The sequence below is a fragment of the Convolutriloba macropyga genome, chromosome 3, assembly GCF_964194025.1.
Source record: "Convolutriloba macropyga chromosome 3, txConMacr16.3, whole genome shotgun sequence".
In the NCBI taxonomy this organism is placed as follows: Eukaryota; Metazoa; Xenacoelomorpha; order Acoela; family Convolutidae; genus Convolutriloba; species Convolutriloba macropyga.
Genome location: NC_134470.1, coordinates 6963094 through 6980604, shown reverse-complemented (window position 1 = coordinate 6980604; position 17511 = coordinate 6963094). Strand labels below are relative to the sequence as shown.

Here is a 17511-nt window from a genome sequence, read left to right as displayed (position 1 = left end):
TTCTCCACCCACAAGTGGCGTCGGAAGAATAAAAAACCCAAAACACTTTTACCCATTTTTGAAACTAAAATAAACATCGATTAGGAAAAAAACTTCTAAGACATGATTGTAAAACAACTGCTCGTTTGTAACAGAACTATTGATTTCTGTTAAGAAAGGGTAAAAATGACCGTTCATTTTCTCTCCCGTTCAATCATCAGTCTGGATACAGTTTCGCCAATTTTAAACCCTTTAAACTGCATTTTGTGCAAAATGGCTTCTGTAGTCACTATTCATTTATTGGATTTAGTGCCCCACCCCCCCCCCCCCCCCCCCAGCTTAGCTGGCGCATATTATTTGCACCCCCCAGACGCACGTTCCAAATTTTTACATATTGATTTACTATGTAATAACACATGCTGTGTAACTCGGGGCGCATAACGTACTGGGGGGTACAAACGGAAAAGATCCCATTTATTTATTGGAAACTAGTTTTAACATTATGTTAATCTTATATTTCAAACTCAAATTGTTGTCAGCTGACATGCTCAACAATAATACTAAGAAAATGTCACGCAATTATTTTTCAAATCGGAAATTCAGGACTGTATTGCTAATTTTAGTTTATAATAATAATTGAGATTTATGATTTTCCATATTTACGAATTTGTAATTAGATGCTATATGGGTTACTTGACATTGCAACTATCGCCACGACACTCGGTTACTTCCACAAATCTGCACTTAATAGTTCATTTACTTAACTTCAAAAACATAGGTGGCAGATTGCCAGAAAAGAGCGGCAAGAGTTTCCAGATCTGCAGTCTCAAAAAGATAGTACACGAAGCAGAGCATAAGGAAATTTTTTATTAATCGCAGAGATCTTATATTTTGATCAAGAATCTGCATAACTTGCGACTGCTTCTATTAGTTGTCCTTAAATAACCCTCAATTAGAGTGGCACACATATTTACATGGCCTTATCTCTTTGAAATAAAGAGAAGAACATCAAATTCAGAGTGAGGAAATGATTTTTTCGAGTGGGATAAGTAATGTGTGACCAAAAACTTAATCACACGAATGAAAAAACATAGCAGGACAAGTCCTGACGTACAATTCAAAGAATTTTTATTGACTAAACAGAACACTAGACTTAGAACGGACTATGAATGGATTGGGAAAACCAAATCTGATCCAAAAAACTTGAAAAAACAGTAAAAATCAAAGTGAAATTGCCACATGTGAAGAAAAAACCACTACCGAGAAAGCGAAGTTTTCTTCAAACAGCGTTTTTTCACTCTACTTTAAAATTAGATCAAAAACAATTCACGGCGCAAAACCACTCGCTGTTTCGCTCCACTTCCTGTTTCGGTGTGACCAAAATCACTACTCAAATTTGACTTCAAAAATCATGAAAAAGTGTGAACAGATCTTTAAAAAAAGACAGCGCCCCAATACAATTCAAATTCTTTCAATTGTAAAAAGGAGAGCGCCTAAATAATAACCGTTGAGAGGCTGACGGCGGCTATTTATTACCTAAAGAGTCTCAAAGATGCAAAAACCTCGATTTTTAAATATTTCAAAAACTATTTCAAAAACTTTAAAGTTAGAGTGAAAAAATTTCACACAGCAAAAACCACTCGCTTTTTCGCTCCACTTCCTGTTTCAGCGTGACCAAAACAATTACTCCAATTTGACTTTAAAAATCATAAATATTTGTGAACAGATCTTTAAAAAAAGACAGCACCCCAATACAATTCAAATTCTTTGAATTGTAAAAAATTGCTCCATTAAGAGTGAAAAAGGGCGTAACTCACGCAATTCAGTTGATGTTGCATGAAAGGATGCAAAAAAAGCAGACTTGCAGTGATTGTGATGTTATACGAACGGAACAAAAATCTTGACGAAATAAAAAACATAGCAGAACAAGTCCTGAACTACAATCCAGAGAACTGAGTTATCTAATAGCCTGAAAATTAACAAGGACATGAAACTAAATCAGTTGACAAAGCCAATGCGCATGACGCATCGTATATGGGCAAATATGAAAAAATTAAAAATTTCGTTCCAGGATTTAAATTTCAAAAAGAATCACTATAAAAGAACACTTCAAGAAAACATAGCTCTTACGCTTATATACAGTGAGTACACAAAACAACAAAACTGCAATAAGTAATGACAGAAATAGCAGAGAGGAGGCAAAAACTTAAAAATGACGAAAATCAGAAATTCCCTTAAAGTCAGTGGCGTCGAAGTAAGAGGACCTCATATATAAAAACACAAAATCATAAACAATACCTTGAAGTAAATAAGAACTAGTACGCAAAACTTTCAGAAATAGGACCTAATAAGTTGGCAATAATCACGCCGCACTAGAGGTCCAATTAAAACTGTTAGTGAAAGAAGGCGGTTGTTTTGTGCTGAAACAATTCTTTCGACTGAATTAGGATTCTTCAACAGCCGATGAGATCTGTCATCAATTGTAACATGCGATAAAACGAAAAAAGAGAAAAATGATACTCATAAATTAAATATTTCTTGACAAAAATTAATTTTAAAGTCAGAGAAAGAATAATTTTTCAAATCAAACAATCAAATCAATTATAATTGTCCCTAATAGCAAAATATGAGACTGGTCCCTAATGGGATTAAACGATGCGACAACAAAACGTACAACAAATAGCAGCACAACTCAAAAATTCATTTTAACTTTTAGGAAACAAATACTGTCAAAGCCATAAAAGCCAACAGCCACGAATTCGATACGTTTATACCTCAATAGCAACCATTGATACCTGTCAATAATGACACTAGGAAATAAGAGAACAAATACTAGTAAAACAGGGAACATTCAAATATTAAACGATATTTTTCGACAAGAAATAGTTGCAAGGTAATAAAATCCATTAGCTGCCCGTTGGTGGATTCGAGCAATGGCAGATAGGTGCAATTAGAAGACATCTACATCATATTAAGAGAACTCAGGAGAAGAAATACCGAAAACAAAAATCAAGTTGTAGCACGTGGAAAAAATTGCTTTCAAATACTGACAATTTGCTCATTTACTTGAAAATTTACCATATGTTTTGCCATACCTCACATCTATTAATGACAAGTTTTTAAAAACACAAGTATGTGCCCGTAAATGGAAACGTTCTGCCCATGGAAGGATTCTTTGGAGTGAAAATTCTCTATTTGAAGTCAAGACACTAGAATAAAATTAAATAATGCACTAAATGAAAAGATTCTAAAGAGGCTGAGGCAATAATACAGAAATCTTAGTGAACTGCCGCCTTTTCTTTTAAAGTTGAAATTATGCAGGAACTAGATAAGGATGCCAGACAAAAGAAACAATCGGGGAAAAATTTGTACTGCAAATTTTTGGATAATTTTTCTCTAAAATCTCAAGCAAACCTTTTATTCAAAAAGAAAATAGTAAAATACAGGCAACTGCACAGCTCATTCCTTGAAGCGCATGAAATGAAGAACAAAAACGATAAAAAAGTTGGTTGTTTTGGTCAATTTAAACAATCACAATATTAATAACTAATTAACATGTTATTTGTTTTCGTTGAAACTGTTAATCAAAACACACGGAACAAAAACCTTGAAATAAAAAGAGAACCTCAAAAAAAAAAAACAAAAATCATAAACCATACCTTGAAGTTAACATGAACTATTATGCAACACCTTCAGAAACAGGACCTAAAAAATAGGCCAAAATCACGCCGCACAAGAGGTCCAATTAAAACCGTTAGTTTGTAGAGAAAGCGATAAAACCACGAGAAAAACAACAAACGGATGCAAGATGCAATATTCATTTATTATTGAAAAGTCCATTTAAAAAAAATAACTGAAATGAATTCAAGCCACTAAATACATTCAATTCTTCTCAGCCGACCAAAGTTGCCATTAATGAGACTGAATGATGGAACAAAAAAACCAATTTTCAACAAAACTTGCATATTGGGAATAGACTAAAATTCACAGAACGCAAGAACTACGGACTGAACCCAATATTTAAAGTTAATAAAACCTCAAATTAGCGGCCGATGACATCTGTCTTTAATGACGATTAAGTGATAATGTGACAAAAAGTGCACTAGTTATTACGGAAACACAAAAATTCAGTAACCTTTTCACGCAAACTAACAGCGTATAAGTCAAACAAAGCAATAGTTTTGTGCTGAAACCATTTTTCGACTGAATTAGGATTCTTTAACAGCCGATGAGATCTGTCATCAATTGTAACATGCGATAAAACGAAAAAAGAGAAAAATGATACTCATAAATTAAATATTTCTTGACAATAATTAATTTTAAAGTCAAAGAAAGAATAATTTTTCAAATCAAACAATCAAATCAATTATAATTGTCCCTAATAGCAAAATATGAGACTGGTCCCTAATGGGATTAAACGATGCGACAACAAAACGTACAACAAATAGCAGCACAACTCAAAAATTCATTTTAACTTTTAGGAAACAAATACTGTCAAAGCCATGTAAGCCAACAGCCATGAATTCGATTCGTTTATACCTCAAAAGCAACAATTGATACCTGTCAATAATGACAGTGATTTTCAGTGATCAGAGTGGCCACAGCTTAGAAATCTTGAGCAATTAAAACACACGGAACAAAAATCTTGAAATAAAAAGAGCCCAAAAAGAAAACAAAAATCATAAACCATACCTTGAAGTTAACATGAACTAGTAACCAGAACCTTCAGAAACAGGACCTAATAAATTGGCCAAAATCACGCCGCACTAGAGGTCCAATTAAAACCGTTAGTTTGTAGAGAACGCGATAAAACCACGAGAAAAACAACAAAAGGATGCAAGATGAAATCATCATTTATTATTGAAAAGTCCAATTTAAAGAAAAAAAATTAACTGAAATGAATTCAAGCCACTAAATACATTCAATTCTTCTCAGCCGACCAAAGTTGCCATTAATGAGACTGAATGATGGAACAAAAAAGCAATTTTCAAAAAAAAACTTGCATATTGGGAATAGACTAAAATTCACAGAAACCAGGAACTACGGACTGAACCCAATATTTAAAGTTAATAAAACCTCAAATTAGCGGCCGATGACATCTGTCTTTAATGACGATTAAGTGATAATGTGCCAATAAGTACACTAATTATTACCGAAACTCTAAATTCAGTAACCTTTTCACGCAAACAAACAGCGTATAAGTAAAACAGCAATAGTTTTGTGCTGAAACCATTTTTCGACTGAATTAGGATCCTTAACAGCAGATGAGATCTGTCATCAATTGTAACATGCGATAAAACAAAAAAAAGAAAAATAAAACTAAAAAATTAAATATTTCTTGACAATAATTAATGTTAAGTTTGAGAAAGAATAATCTTTTAACTCAAACAATCAAATCAATTATCATGGTCCCTAATAGCAAACTATGAGGCTGGTCCATGATGGGATTAAAAGATGCGACAACAAAACGTACAACATATACCAGAAAAACCCAAAAATTCGTTTAAACTTTTATGAAACAAATACTGTCAAAGCCATGTAAGCCAACAGCCATGAATTCGATTCGTTTATACCTCAAAAGCAACAATTGATACCTGTCAATAATGACAGTGATTTTCAGTGATCAGAGTGGCCACAGCTTAGAAATCTTGAGCAATTAAAACACACGGAACAAAAATCTTGAAATAAAAAGAGAACCTCAAAAAGAAAACAAAAATCATAAACCATACCTTGAAGTTAACATGAACTAGTAACCAGAACCTTCAGAAACAGGACGTAATAAATTGGCCAAAATCACGCCGCACTAGAGGTCCAATTAAAACCGTTAGTTTGTAGAGAACGCGATAAAACCACGAGAAAAACAACAAAAGGATGCAAGATGAAATCATCATTTATTATTGAAAAGTCCAATTTAAAGAAAAAAAATTAACTGAAATGAATTCAAGCCACTAAATACATTCAATTCTTCTCAGCCGACCAAAGTTGCCATTAATGAGACTGAATGATGGAACAAAAAAGCAATTTTCAAAAAAAAACTTGCATATTGGGAATAGACTAAAATTCACAGAAACCAGGAACTACGGACTACTGAACCCAATATTTAAAGTTAATAAAACCTCAAATTAGCGGCCGATGACATCTGTCTTTAATGACGATTAAGTGATAATGTGCCAATAAGTACACTAATTATTACCGAAACTCAAAATTCAGTAACCTTTTCACGCAAACAAACAGCGTATAAGTAAAACACAGCAATAGTTTTGTGCTGAAACCATTTTTCGACTGAATTAGGATCCTTAACAGCAGATGAGATCTGTCATCAATTGTAACATGCGATAAAACAAAAAAAAGAAAAATAAAACTAAAAAATTAAATATTTCTTGACAATAATTAATGTTAAGTTTGAGAAAGAATAATCTTTTAACTCAAACAATCAAATCAATTATAATGGTCCCTAATAGCAAACTATGAGGCTGGTCCATGATGGGATTAAAAGATGCGACAACAAAACGTACAACAAATACCAGAAAAACCCAAAAATTCGTTTAAACTTTTAGGAAACAAATACTGTCAAAGCCATGTAAGCCAACAGCCATGAATTCGATTCGTTTATACCTCAAAAGCAACAATTGATACCTGTCAATAATGACAGTGATTTTCAGTGATCAGAGTGGCCACAGCTTAGAAATCTTGAGCAATTAAAACACACGGAACAAAAATCTTGAAATAAAAAGAGAACCTCAAAAAGAAAACAAAAATGATAAACCATACCTTGAAGTTGACATGAACTAGTAACCAGAACCTTCAGAAACAGGACCTAATAAATTGGCCAAAATCACGCCGCACTAGAGGTCCAATTAAAACCGTTAGTTTGTAGAGAACGCGATAAAACCACGAGAAAAACAACAAAAGGATGCAAGATGAAATCATCATTTATTATTGAAAAGTCCATTTTATAGAAAAAAAATAACTGAAATGAATTCAAGCCACTAAATACATTCAATTCTTCTCAGCCGACCAAAGTTGCCATTAATGAGACTGAATGATGGAACAAAAAAACCAATTTTCAAAAAAACTTGCATATTGGGAATAGACTAAAATTCACAGAAAGCAAGAACTACGGACTGAACCCAAAATTTAAAGTTAATAAAACCTCAAATTAGCGGCCGATGACATCTGTTTTTAATGACGATTAAGTGATAATGTGCCAATAAGTACACTAAATATTACCGAAACTCAAAATTCAGTAACCTTTTCACGCAAACTAACAGCGTATAAGTAAAACAAAGCAATAGTTTTGTGCTGAAACCATTTTTCGACTGAATTAGGATTCCAAAACAGCAGATGAGATCTGTCATCAATTGTAACATGCGATAAAACAAAAAATAGAAAAATAAAACTCAAAAAATTAAATATTTCTTGACAATAATTAATGTTAAGTCAGAGAAAGAATAATCTTTCAACTCAAACAATCAAATCAATTATAATGGTCCCTAATAGCAAACTATGAGGCTGGTCCATAATGGGATTAAAAGATGCGACAACAAAACGTACAACAAATACCAGCAAAACTCAAAAATTCATTTAAACTTAGGAAACAAATACTGTCAAACCCATGTAAGCCAACAGCCACGAATTCGATTCGTTTATACCGCAATAGCAACCATTGATACCTGTCAATAATGACACTAGGAATTAAGACAAAAAGTACTAATAAAAACAGGGAAGGATCAAATATTAACTGATATTTTTCGACAAGAAATAGTTTCAAGGTAATAAAATCCATTAGCTGCCCGTTGGTGCATTCGAGCGATGGCAGATAGGTGCAATTAGAAGACATATACATCATATTAAGAGAACTCAGGAGAAGAAATACCAAAAACAAAAATCAAGTTGGAGCACGTGAAAAAAAAATTGCTTTCAAATACTGAAAATTTGCTTTTTACTTGAAAATTTACCAAGCTAATTTGACTTCTAAGTGACGTAAAAAAGCCGGAAGTGTGAACAAATCTTTAATAAAAGAAAACACACCAATACAATCCAACTGCTTTGGATTGTAGAAAAACCACGAGAAGGCCAATAATAGCCTCAGCTATCACCTTGCGGCTATTAACTAAAAAATGTGAAGAGATCTTCAACAAATGACAGAGCAGCAACACAATTCAATATTTTCGAATGTTAGGAAACCTTAAAAAGGCTAATAATAGCCCCAGCTATCGCTTTGCGGCTATTAAAGAATTATTAGAGCAGTGCTTTAACCTGATGTCATGCTGTTTGCATCCCTTATTAAATGCTACTGTCTGTCTGTTTAGCTCTTAAATATAATTTATATTATCTTTAGGGCGAAGAGGGAGAGTAATGGAAAAAAAGTTATTTCTTTGTTATTCTATTTGGTTTTTATTCCAATATGAATTACTTCTTTATGGGGTATAATCTAGGTGGAACAAAAGGGCCCATTTAACTGTCCCCTTCTCGTTCTATAACTTTTGATTAAACGTGTAATTTATATAACTTTGGAGAATTTTAATCATTCCTTTCTGCATATGAAAATGCCAATTCAATCACTGTTGCAGATTAGAGTCAAATAAAAACCTGACTGAAACAACCAAAAAATAAAATTGTATAAAAAATGAATTCAATTTGTATCGTAATGGCAGTAAAGGTGACCTCTCAAACACTTTAGGAGCAAAAATATCAAAATTTAATTTTTTCAAAGATTTCAAATTGTACAACAGATTAATTCGAGGCAACAAAACTACTTTCAAATGTTTTCTATCTTGACTTCTCCGCATGTTTTCGACGCCATTCTGAAGTGCTTCTTGAGTTGAACTAGTTATTTGTTGAACATAATTATGCAGATTCTTGTTCATTTCCAGTCGAAATAGATCTCGCTCGCTGATTGAGAATTCCTTGAGAATTGTTCGAGGAATCTCACATTGTTTCTTTGCTGCCAAGTATCGAATTCCCTTGAGTGAGCTAATCAGTCCTAAAATCAGGTCATCAATTGCAACAATTTATTACCAAGAACAGCTGGAACCTTAATTGACCGAGAAGTCGTCAATATTTGTTATTATAGTGCGCGGCTTGTTGACGTATCGAGATAATGGAAGCTGGTTTGCCATACATCTCATCTATTAATGACTAGTGTTAAAAATACAAGTCTGTGCCCGGCAAATTGAAACGGTTCTTTGGAGTGAAAACTTTCTATTTGAAATCAAGACACTAGAACAAAATTAAAAAATGCATTGAATGAAAAGATTCTAAAGAGGTTGACGCAATAATACAGAAAATTTAGTGTACTACTGTCTCCTCTTTTATAGTTGAAATTATGGAGGATTAGATAAGGATGGCAGATTTGACAAAATAAACAATCGGAGAAAAAATTAACCTGCAATATTTTGTATTATTTTGTTCTAAAATCCGAAGTGAACGCTTCACTCAAAAAGAAAACAGTAAAATACAGGCAACTGCGCAGCTCATTCTTTGTGGGAAGCACATGAAAACATACCCGGCAGATTGCCGGAAAATAGCCGCCGTTGATTCCAATAAGCATGATTGGGATTGAACGAATAGAATATATTGAAACATAGCCGGCAGATTGCCGGAATAGCTGCGAAAGAATAGACCTGCGTGCCATATAATAGAGATAGAAACAGATCAAGATCTAAATTGAAAAAAAATCGACGCCGCTCAAAAAACTAGGCTAAAAAGCATTCAGCGATAAATTAATAAAGCTTGTTAAAAATCATTCCACAGGAGCCTCTTATTAGGGACCTTTACTGCACATATGAGTTCCTTTGACCTTAAACAAATTCAATTAAAACTTAAGTTTTAAAAGGCAAAAGTCATTTTATTGAGTGAGGTAAGTCACGTATGATCAAAATCTAATCACGCAAATAACCTTAAAACTTTCGCTAAAGCGAGTAAGAAATGACGTCACGCGCGCAAATGCCGTTAGTGAGAGGAAGAAGTCATTCAGAAAATTTGACTTTTCAGCTTTGCTGTGTGAACAAATGTAAAACGAAAAAAGAGCGTCAGACGACGAAACAAAAAAAAACCAAGAGCACCGCAATATAGCTACGCTCAGCTTACAGCTTCGCAGCTATAAAAAAAAAAGATTTTTGTACAAAAAAATTTTTTAAGTCCGATTTATTTTGATGGCATTTCGTAGTTGAACATACTTCTGTTTCTTAGAGAGAGGCTACAGGGGCTACTATCAACACCAATAAGCATTAGAGGTGGTAACTAAGACTTATAGAAACGACGTTCAAATAGCGGGCATCTAAAATTGGGCTTTATGGGTTTATCCCGTTTCTATTTCTGACTTCAATTTTTTAAACCGACTCTGTTCATTTTGAATTGCTTTGCTTAGCAACTGATGTTCAAATTTACTTTTAGCAGAATGAGAGAAGAGAGAAACTAGCCTAGAGAAGTCAAAAAGATTTCACGCAAAATGTCGAAAAAGCGGCAAAATGGTAAAGCGAAAAAAAGTTTGACAAAGTAAAAAAAAATACGAGCGCAATAATAGCCGGCTGAGAAGATGAGGGCGGCTATTAAAAAGAATGAAAACGATAAAAAAGGGATCTTTTCAACAATTGCAATTTGGTACCTAGTAGAGAATCCCCCCCCCCCAATAAAACAAGGCAATTGAAGAATTAATTATTGAATGGGTAAAAATGAGTGATTTATAGCCAGATATTTTTAAAGCAGTTATTGTTTCTTGCGAAGCTATCTCTTCTCATAAAATCTTGTAAATACCAATCAAGCATGTTTCGATGACAACCCCACATTTTTTATGATGTACGCTTTCTTGAAATTCCAGTAAGACTCGATGTTCTAAGTGTGAAATCCCGTAACCGGCTTGACGAAGTTGAGTGACAGTACTGTGTTGGTACCCTGAACGCTGCAGAGAACTGTATGCCTTCCATTCATCCAAATGAATTATTGAAAATCGGTCAACAACTGCCTGAACAATTGGCAGCAAAGTTTCCGCATCTCTTTTTTCGACAACTTCCATGTATCCAACAGCGGGTTGGTAACTGGTATCTACGATGCAAAAAACGCAAATTAGGTGCTCGTGCGCTCTTCCTCGATGATGTTTCGAGGTATGTGCGAAAAACAACTTTCGTCGATTTGAACAATAACTCCGGGTCCACCAAGACGAACAGGGTTTTTTTGCAGTTATTTGTCAAAAATTTCCCGAAGGCATGCGAAGGCATTTGTAATCGATTGTTTGCTGACACTTGCCTGCGAACGAGCCTGTTGATTCGATGTTTGAATAGACCACAAGTAAATTAAATGAAACCATTTTGCCAAAGATTAATTGCTATTTGCAAAAAAAACTTCCGTTCCGAACAGAAACAGTATATTTACGATTTTTGCATTTCGTATTTTGGCTTTACCAAGCAAATCCATCTTTAGCGATCTTATGATTAGTCCAGAGTTAATCGCGATTACATTGAATACATTTAATATCACGTGCTAAAAGGCCGAATTGTTTCAATTTCAAAATACAAAGCTCATTATTATGCAAAGGCGATATTTCGTATGTGAAGTTCATTGCCCAATTACAGCACAGTTGGTATTAGCAATCAACTTAATTGAGCTAAGTAAATGCTTGAATGTGATTGGTTGATTTGTTTCAACGAATTAATTAAGCCGATTATATGTCGGCATACGTTTAATTGCATTCAATTATTGCCCCCCTTTTTGCAAAGGGGGGGGGGCAATTGCTGAAAAGGTCCAAAAAATGTTATTTGTTTTCTTTTCAGTTTAAACAATTACTTTTAAACAATTATTTGCTTTCTTGCTTCTTACTTGTTTGTTTTTTTTTCGTAGTTGGAAGTATTCCATTTTGAACACCATGGCGTTCCGATTTTACCAGTGATTGTTATCAAAACAGGAAATCTGAGTACATTGTTGCAAATGACACATTTTTCTGTGCTCGTTCGTAATCAATGCTGACTTTCAAGTCTCAAAAAATATACTTGGGTCGGTTAAATGTCAGATTTCTTTTAATCAAGCCTATAAGGTTGCAAAAAATTTTGAGTTCAGTGAAATGAAACTAAATGTCAACTGGTTCTCTTTATAGTCTACAAAACAAGCAAAACAGTTGTGAGGTCAATTTGAAACTGTTATAAGTAAAATGTATTTGCAAAGAAAATAGGAATGTTTGGACAGAAAAATTCGTGTTCAACAAAAGATTAAAAATTAATCTGACGTGTTCCTCCAAGTAAAAACTTTAAGCAACACCGTTGAACTCGCATAAATGTTGTTCAACATTCCGGTTCCAAACTGACAATAAACGCACAAAAACAAACATGACCGACGAACGTCGGACGAGTTGCTCTAAAACTGCGAGAGGTTGGCTTCGGTAGCAGCAAGATTGCCAGTTGCAAAAGGGTAGACGGAGGAGTGGCGAGGGGGGGGGGCTGAGTGGGGGTGATTGAGTGGGGTCAAACTAAGATTCACACCATGATATAGTCTCCTCTTAACTGGTTTTGGTAAATCGCATACTCAGAGACTAGTAAGGCGTATGGCTCAGCCGTTCAACCTCTAAATGCCCTCCGAGCTTCAATTGTTTATCCCGTGTTTTAGAGAACGAAACGTTAAAAGAGACAGACGAAAAACTGCATAAAATACCATCTGCCTAATATAATTGCTAAAAACTTTGTTTGAGAGCAATTAAACAGTCTTTCGAAAACCTTTCAATTTGATATCTTTTTTTAAAAATTCAATCTCACATTTCTCCAATTTATAACAATAACGTTTACGTGGAACTCAATTATCTGGCTGTCATTACAACGTCTTACGTGCTGCAATGTTGAACTAACACAAGAATAATAGAAGGCAGATAAAAACAGTAGAATTTATTAATATGTACCAAAATTATTCTCAACTGTTTGAATCAAATTTCACATAATTATAGTAGTGCAACAGCAAAAACAAAACACATTCGACTAACGTCGGGAGAATTGATCTGAAACGAAGTGGTAGCGGTTGGCTTCCGTAATAGCTAGCTGGGGCTTAGGGATGCTAACATGGGGGTTAGCAGAGGGGGGGGGGAGCGATGGGGGGAAGGGATGTGGGCGGTGGATGGGATGGAGTACGGTTGTTCAAGAGATGGACGAGAGGGGGTCTAAATCACCAGTTTTGAGGAGTTTGGAGGGGGGAGGGGGTGTCAAAACTAAGAACCGCCCCCTTACACCCTGAAATTGTCTCAAAGTTTTGTTGAATCGGATGCTTAGAGACTAGTAAGGCGTAAGCCTCTAATGAGAGCTGCTCGGCCACTTAATTCCCTCCGCGCGCTACCTCTTTATCCCGTCTTCGAGGACGAAAAGTCAAATGGGTGGGACGAAAAATCACATTAAAAAGGAAACAGGACTAATGTAATTGCTACGAACTTCGTTTGAGAGTAATTCAAAATTATTAAATCTACGTCATTTTTTCTTATTCAACAGAAACGACGTTCAGCATTATAATGAATCTCATTTTAAATCAAACAAGCAGCTAGACGGTGGATTATACAGACCGCAAGGATTATTGATTAAAGCTAAATTAAAAAAAATTATAAAATTTTAAGAGAGGCCGTCCAAATGGCATAAAATCTTTTTCTCACTCCTCACAGTATGATAAAAAATGATTAAAATTTTTCAATCAAAATACAGCTACATTTGAATGGCAACTCGTGAAGAAAGTCAAAACTGGCCAATAGTTTACAAAAACTAAACCCCCAAATTATGAAAACCCTCCAATTAAAATATGCTAAGCTCCATTAAAAATAAATTTTAATGCAAAAACAAAATTCAAATAGAGGTTAAAGTCAACATTAAAAAACAATTTGCAGTGGTCTTCGATTTTCAATTTTGTTCTTCAGAAACAAAAACAAATTTAGTCAGAGGAAGTGTTTTTCATAAATTTTCAATACTCTTCACTGTACGACTATTAAATAACTGATCCGCCAAAATTACCGGCTACGATTTTAAATTTGACAAAATCAGTAATATTTACCTTGAGCTCGGCTGAATTCTTCCACCCCACGTATACTCGGTTTGCTTTCTGTTGACTTTTCCGACAGTAACTGCAGTAACAACAAGTTACACCCTTTGTAGACCTCCATCAGTTTATCACTGTACTCACTGAAAGACTGAACAGATTCCATATTCAACATATTACACCTGGCATCAATCATCATTTTGAAATACTCTTTCGACAGTTTACATTTCTCAACCGCAAAGCTGAGCTCCATCAAAGTTGGGTGAAACTTAGATTTTCCTTTGAAAACCTGTTCAATAGAATCTTCCCAGAACTTGTACCGCATCTGGGCTATTTTAGGATCCGATCTTGCTTGGTCGGGTACCATCGCTAGTTCTAAATTGAAAGCCTTGATTGCAAATGCGAATCTGACGAGATGTTCAGGGAACACAAGGCAATGTAAGTATCCATCGTAATCTCGTTTCTTCACATTTTCGACACAGCCGCCATAATCATACTTCTTGCGACCTTTGACCCGTGATGATAAAGACACACTGAAATTCTTGGTCAGAATCTTGACCTTTAGCATTGTTTGTTATATAATGTAATACATGCGTTTAATTTCTCATTTTTCAAGTATTTTAACCATCGCTATCTGGAACAAGCAGATATTGCTCTCCATTATTTTACTTCAACATTGTAAGAATTGTAGGTAAACAACAGAGTTCCAGTTTACTGCATGGTGAAAAGTAAGGTCCAGTAACACTCACGAACTATAGCCAGTATTGTATCGAGTAACTACCTCTTAAATTTGGGTATACTTGCGGGTTGGGTTTCTAGTATTAAAATCGTGTGAAACGCGCTGAGAGCAGTTAAAGTGAAGAAAAAATAAGTCAGCACATGTCAAAACAGAGCGTTTAATTGGTATAGATTTTAAAATTGTTTTCAGCGGCTTTCATTTGAAAAGAAAAAAAATGTCCAGCAGTGAGTTAACAACCAATCGTTAACAACCAATCGCAAAAAAGCCGCAATAGGTATAAAAATTTACAAAGGCACGAAAAATTAAGAAAAAACCGCTTCAAACATCCACAACTTTCGATGGTCAGTTCCAACAATGCGCTATAGATTTTGAAAAAAGCACTTTCGAAAAACGATGATTCACGAGGTAAATGAGAGAATCGATAAAGCTATCGCAGAGGTATTTATTTGAAGAATTACAATAGACCGTTTTTGGTTGATTCCACAAGTTGTGGAATTGTTTACATTAGGTAATAGCATCTCTCATGCAATTCGTTTATCCCAAAACTATCCTAAAATTTGTAAATAAGAATTCTGCAAGCTATAAGGAATAAAAATTTATTTCAACATCCATTTTTTTAGCTAGAGCTGTGAAATGAAAAGGCGCCATTGTTGTCTAGCTAGTTAATCCAAGAGTTTCTTGTGATTCACTATTAAACAAAGCATCCGAAAAATTCCTCTTGCAGTTGTTGTCAGTCAATTGAAAACACTATTTAAAACAAATATTTCCGACTGCGAAGAATATTCAGGACAAAACCATTGACCCGATAACTTGGTCCAAAAAAGTGCAGAGACAAACTGGGGAAAATGGGAATTTAACAGTCAAATTCTCCTACTTAATTGACCAGAAATTGGATGTTAAACAAGGGCTAATATGTTTTGAAATTGAATGCATCTAGTAGGATGCGCAATGGAATTGAACAACAGTTCATAGTTTTGGCAGAAATGTAGACAAGACAAGACTGAGAGGTCTGAACCTAAAAAAATTATCCAAGCCATGAAGATCTCCTTCCGTGCTTTTAGAACCCTACACATAGAGCCTACAAAACCTAATTAAAAGAGCTAAGCATAGACTTAATGACGTTGGGGTTCGTACAAAGCGAACAAACGAATAACATAACCGACTAACGTCGGGCGAATTGCTCTCAAACGACCGGCAAGCGGTTGGCTTCGTCAGTAGCTAGCCAAGTTTTAGTGAGGCTAGCTTTAGCTTAATTCGACTCTGCAACTTTTAGTTTTCTAGCCTTGTTAGTAAATAAATCGAATAAAAAACTGATTTTTAAAAAATTGGCGAAATATTGCAAAATTTTTAAAAAAAACCTTCCAGATTTCGCAGTGAAAATGTTCAAAACTATTTTTTGTCTCTGGAGTTATTTCAAGTAACCCATGTGCAAGACTTGAAAAGCTTCGTTGGCCAGTAATGATCGTTAAACTCAGAAAAGGACAAAAATATTCAAAAATTTTGAAAACAATAGCAAATTTTAACAATAAATTGCTCAAATTCAAGATATCAAAATCCACAAAACCATTTCATTGTCTCAAGAGACTATCCAGTATCCCTATTTAAAGCTTTAAATAGTTTCAATGGCTCATAAAGATCCATAACTTTGGAACATAATAATTTTCCGAAAATTTGAAAAAAAAGTTAACTAAAATTGAGCCATTAAAATATTGATAACCATTCAATTAACTCTAGAAACTATGCGACAGCTTATCATCAAACCACGGAGGAGGTACCTAGGACCCTGGTACCGGAAAAAACCATAAAAAATCAAAGATTCAAAAAACTTGAAAAAATTGCAAACATTTCTAAAAATTGCTGATATTAAAATCTTGAAAAACATTCCACTACATCTAGAAGCTATACAGTGACCTGTAATCAAACCCTAGAGGATATTACGTGGCTCTTGAGGCTGGGGAAAACTAACAACCGACAAATTTTAAAAAAACTTGAAAAAAATGCAGGTTTTATCAAAAAAAATCGCTAAAATTTGTCATATTAAAAAAATTAAAGCTATTCCATGGCAAATAAAATTTTTCGGTAACATTTTTATCAAACCGTTAGGGACGTCTTTTGGCCCCTGCGTCTGGAAAGACGTGAATAATGAAAAATACTGAAACATAAATTCGTGATGTTAAAATGATGAAACCATTCCACTACCACTAGAAACTATGCAGTAACCTATCGAAAACCCTAGAGGAGGTTCCCTGAAAGAACTCTAAAAAAGACAAACTTTTTCAAAAAACTTGTATTTTTGCGTCTTTAATAAGTATAAAAGTGCGTGTTTTTAGCGATCGGTTGTTCAAACGTAGCCACTGGGGGGGGGGCAACGGGCTGATGGGAGGGAGGGGGTGGGCAACAGTGGGGTAGGGGGCAATTAGTGGGGGGGGGGGGGTCAACAGTGGGGGTGTCTTCGACCTCTAAGAACCACCCTTTAAACCGTAATTAAAAGTGTCAAAACAGATTGAGCTGAAACAGAGCAGAAAGGCTTTGAGAGCACTTAATGCCCGCTGGGCGCTACATTTTATCCTGTTTTTGAGGACTAAAAGTCAAAAGCGTCCGACGAAAAATCGCTCAAGCGAAAAATTGCATTGAAAAAGACTTATATATTTCCTACAACTTCTTTTGAGAGCAATTAATCATAGCACAAAAACTATCCGGCAAAAATTTAGCATAAAAGACACGATTGCTTCAAACTGCGTTGCAAAGCACTTAAAAGGCTAAAACAAAAAATAAAGACCACCTCCTAAAGTTAAATG

At 34.7% G+C, this 17511-nt stretch overlaps 1 protein-coding gene across 1 annotated transcript; it reads right to left on the bottom strand.

Moving 5' to 3' along the window:
- Nucleotides 1–8314: 8314 nt before the first annotated feature.
- LOC142336814 (NADH dehydrogenase (ubiquinone) complex I, assembly factor 6-like) lies at nt 8315–14655 on the bottom strand. The gene is made up of 2 exons (XM_075385747.1): nt 13990–14655; nt 8315–8965 (listed from the first exon to the last, which is right to left on the bottom strand). The coding sequence occupies exons 1-2, from the start codon at nt 14540–14542 to the stop codon at nt 8541–8543; spliced, it is 978 nt and encodes a 325-aa protein (XP_075241862.1). The 5' UTR covers nt 14543–14655; the 3' UTR covers nt 8315–8540.
- Between the last annotated feature and the right edge of the window lie 2856 nt (nt 14656–17511).

What these genes read in the sequence shown, in the direction of transcription:
- LOC142336814 (XM_075385747.1), bottom strand. Translation starts at nt 14,542, where the DNA reads ATGCTAAAGGTCAAGATTCTGACCAAGAATTTCAGTGTGTCTTTATCA. An exon ending in AGAATTCAGCCGAGCTCAAG is followed by an intron (nt 8,966 to 13,989) that starts GTAAATATTACT and finishes ACCTGATTTTAG; the next exon opens with GACTGATTAGCTCACTCAAG.